Source organism: Camelina sativa, chromosome 19, assembly GCF_030686135.1.
Source record: "Camelina sativa cultivar CO46 ecotype springtype chromosome 19, ASM3068613v1".
Taxonomy (NCBI): domain Eukaryota; kingdom Viridiplantae; phylum Streptophyta; class Magnoliopsida; order Brassicales; family Brassicaceae; genus Camelina; species Camelina sativa.
Genome location: NC_141898.1, coordinates 2,490,434 through 2,494,626, shown reverse-complemented (window position 1 = coordinate 2,494,626; position 4,193 = coordinate 2,490,434). Strand labels below are relative to the sequence as shown.

The 4,193-nt window shown below is 32.0% G+C and overlaps 1 protein-coding gene across 1 annotated transcript; it reads left to right on the top strand.

The window, feature by feature from the left end:
* Positions 1-2,342: 2,342 nt before the first annotated feature.
* On the top strand, positions 2,343-3,364 carry LOC147920071 (uncharacterized). The gene is made up of 2 exons (XM_087501572.1): positions 2,343-2,794; positions 2,892-3,364. Exons 1-2 carry the CDS (start codon positions 2,651-2,653, stop codon positions 3,204-3,206), a joined length of 459 nt encoding a protein of 152 aa, XP_087357698.1. The 5' UTR covers positions 2,343-2,650; the 3' UTR covers positions 3,207-3,364.
* The last annotated feature ends 829 nt before the right edge of the window (positions 3,365-4,193 follow it).

The window sequence follows — 4,193 nt, the reverse complement described above, 5'->3', positions numbered from 1 at the left end:
GCAGACATAAAAAAGTGACGTGCATATGTGTTTGTATCTACAAGCTAGATCAAGCAACTTTATTGAGATTGTAACAATTACGTTTCGGAAGTTGCAATTTTTCACCTTTCATTTAGGAAACCATTAAAATGATCACAGTAATTTACAACGACGAAATTCATAATAGCATTTATCAACCAAACTAAAATAGTAACATAATAGCATCGAACCAAATTTGACAAACTTTTTATTAATAGATTATTTTATATATATGTTTGTTCCCTCTTTACTGCCGAAACAATTGTGAATTAAACCATACAACTTAAATCGATCGTTAATTATTATTCCAAGTACGAGACATGGATACCACTTCAACCACACGATCTTCCACCGGCTCAGTACGTACTCTTGCACCAAAAAAGATTGTTTGTTGTCTCTCATTAATGCACCAAAGTCTTTTTAGGGATAAGTTTTTAGGTTTGTTATTCCGTATAAATTATAAATCATATAAAGCCCTTTTGAGTGTATCGAGTCATTATAATTCATTCATAAAAGACACGTCGGTGAGGCTAAAAACTCCCAAGTCGGTGATCGTGACATGACATGAGCCTTTAGAAAGAAGCTCGTGAGAGAATCTGTGATTGTAATTTTTTTTTTTTTGGGTAGAAATCTGTGATTGTAATTTATCTCAGTGATTCTCTACTCAAATACTTTACTTTATTCAATTTTTGGTCACTTGGTGATCATGGAGTAAACTTGTAAATATAAAAACTTGTTTAACTGTTTGATGAAAAAAAAGTTTAACTTGGATCTTAATTTTTTGGTTTACTTCGGTTAAAATGAATTCTGGATTATCCCGGGAAGCTTGCAAGTTGGAAGCGTACGCGTAGTAGGGTCGGGTATAGAGAGTAGCTTATCTTTACAAAACCTTGTGGTCTTGTATTATTTGCCCTATAAATATTTATGTGGGTGTAAATGATGAAAACACGTACCCAAATTCGGATAAGTTTCTCTTTGTTGTATTATTATACGATATATACTTACAATTATATTGATAAGTAACCATAGTACAATGATAATCACTTGTTAATTGGTTATCTCATATATCAATTAGCAAACATGTTCTCACTTTATTAATAATTTACGTGGCGACTAGAAATTTAAGAGATTAATTAGTCTAGATTCTAAAATAAAAATTAGAAAAGGGAACTATTTAAAATGTTTAAAAGTATATATATTATATCGTGAGTGAATTAGTGTGTAATATTATAGAAATGGAGAACAAACTCATAAGATCTTGACTTGGAGTCGCACTTCCACAAAAGAGTATCTACAAAACTCCAACTAAATAAAATCTTGGAGATAGATTCTTCTTTGTTTTCTTCTTTCTCCCCTATCTATAAAATCCATATTCCTAGCTAATGTCCACTTCAAATGCGGCTCACCGGTGAATGTCCACAATACTAATTTTGTTACTTGACCAACTACATTGATTCAATTCACCAACTACTCAAAGCTTCACATTATGGTATATATGCTCTATTCCGTAACTATATATTTTTCTTAAGAGTCATTTTAATTAATAGGTTTAGATTAACAAAAATATCGAATTAATCAACGTTTCGACAACCGACATGTTTAGATTAGGTCAATGATATTCGTTGAAGCGAGGTTGAACATATTTTCTTCTTCAGAGGCTAACAACGAACGATCAACGTATTTCCTTCATAAGCCAAATAAAAGGTTCCGACTTTATTCTCCTAACATGTTGAATGTCGATAAATAGTTAAACATATAAAATGTGACCCCGCGGTTCCATATAGTTTGGTATATGCATAGGTCACCCATCGTGGACATGTGCCCCGTTTTTTTCTTTATGGATGTAAATGCAAATTACTGTAAAATAAAAGTTAAAACTAATATGTAGTTATGTACCATGCATAACTTTTTTAGATTACGGTATTTGTTTCACAGTGATTATTTTATTTTTTCATTTTCTTGAAAATGTGAACTTCTTTCTTACTTGCACTTGACACAAATGATTTTAATGAAAATTTCATAAATGATCATATCATACGTGTAATTTTTTAATGATTATATAATTATTAACTCCCATAGTTAGGCATTCCATCTTTAGTGGAGACTATTGAAACTAAGAAATTTGAGCTACACAAGGAAACGAATTTTGTTTTAGGAAGAGATGATGAGAGTGAGAGGGATGGGTTATTTTTATGTGTTATGAAGAAAAATATAAATTGAGATAGATATATATATATGTGAGTTGTGACTTTATGTGTTATGTAGAAAAATATAAATTGAGATAGATATATATATATATATGTGAGTTGTGAGCTTTTGATTTAATATCTTTCTTTATGAGATTTGCAAGTAGTAGATACAACATCATTGCACAAAACCTTCCTTCGTGATCCATTTGTGTGTAGGGACTTACTTTTGCCAGGTTAGATTACATTTCTCCAATCTTTACTTTGGCCCCACTCTCCCACATGCACCTCTCTCTCTCTCTTCTAAACCCCAATCTCATTGCCTATTTATGCCACTCTTTGAACATTCCCCCTCACAACTCCACTTGTAACCATTTTTTTTTTAAATACCTCTTTTCTACATACAACAAAAGGCTAATTAAGAGACTCGTTAAGGCATAGATAAAATGGCCATGGAAGTGGCTGTGGAGCTGGGGCTTGAGCTTGATGATGATGTCTTCTTCGCAGACATAAGCAAGCAACTCAATCTCTTAATCACAGATGAAGATGAACAAAACCCGATATCACTTTCCTCGCCTGTCTCTTTCCAGGTTTGTCCAAATTTTAACTCTTCTCTCTTTCTCTCTCTCTCTCTCTATTTCTCTTGATTAGTGATTAACAGTGATGTTGATTATTGAAATCAAACAGGGTTTGTTCAGAGGGAACTACCAAACACCAACAACACCATATGTGATGTACAATGAGCAGATCAATTACAACGTAAGAGAGAGCAAAGGAACAGGAGTGTTCATCCCACAATGTTCTCAGCCAAGAAGGAAACAGAATCATCAGAAGAAGCAAGGGAGATTTGGTTCCTTCAACCCCAAGCAACAGTTTCCCCACCATGTTCATGACAGCAATCCTACAACTCTCAACAACAACAACCAAGAAAGCATCACCTTTCATCATGCTTCTACTAACCAAAGAAGAACCTACAGAGATGCAGCATCTCTCTTCACTTAGTCAAACAAGATTGGGAGACATGGATTTGTGTCATTAATTCATAATTATATATAATTGATTAATATTGATATTTATAGATTTTGTGATGTTTGTAAAATCAGCAAATAATAAGAAAGTAATCATCAATCTAAAGGGATTTGGTGTGATTTATTCAACAACCGACAGAGATTAATAGGCTCACTCTTATCATATTTTAACTTTCTCTAATCATTTTAAATTAAATGAGAAAAAAAAACCAATGGAATTAGTTCCTAAACGATCATATCATCATCATCAATGGAGTAAAATGAACCTTGATCATGACAAGTTTCATGTGAGATTGGAAAATCTTGCATGTCAGGTCTAGAACCAATCAATCCTTTGGGACCTCACATTTACAGAGTTACAGTTATGTTGGCAACAATGTTTGAATAGACAAAAGTCAGATCTAAAGAGGAAAAAGACTGTCATAGAACTCACACCCACATGCCTACATGCCCATCACTCACCTCTTTTTTTTTTTTTCTACATTCAATCATTTTACTATATTTTAATTGGGTGATTTTTATTAAACAAACATGGAAACATATGTAATATTCTTTTCATTTTTATCCTTTTTAATGAAAACATCACAATTTAGACATTTATATGGTGCAGAGCTGTATATTTTCTGTCAGCTAGCTGTATTTTCTTAATTAGTTTTAAATGTCTAATAAGATCAAGATTAACCACCCATAAATGAAAGTATTAAACTCAAAAATCTGTTCCTTTACAAGTTGCACAAGTTTAAACACAGATCTTTTTAAAGTCTTAACACAAGTAGTCACGTAGTGACACATACTCTTGTGAATTGTTTTTGAAAAGAAATTTAATATAATTTCACAAAGATAAAATAATTTTCTATGTATCTCTTTCATTAAATGTAAATATAATTTCACAAAGAGAAAATAAGTTTCTATGTATCTCTTTCATAAAATGTATAGTATTTGTCTAAATTTCCTATACAAC

Bases quoted from the DNA above. Each gene is read 5' to 3' on its own strand.
- LOC147920071 (XM_087501572.1), top strand. From the start codon at position 2,651: ATGGCCATGGAAGTGGCTGTGGAGCTGGGGCTTGAGCTTGATGATGAT. The intron at 2,795-2,891 runs GTTTGTCCAAAT...GAAATCAAACAG, and splicing joins CCTCGCCTGTCTCTTTCCAG to GGTTTGTTCAGAGGGAACTA.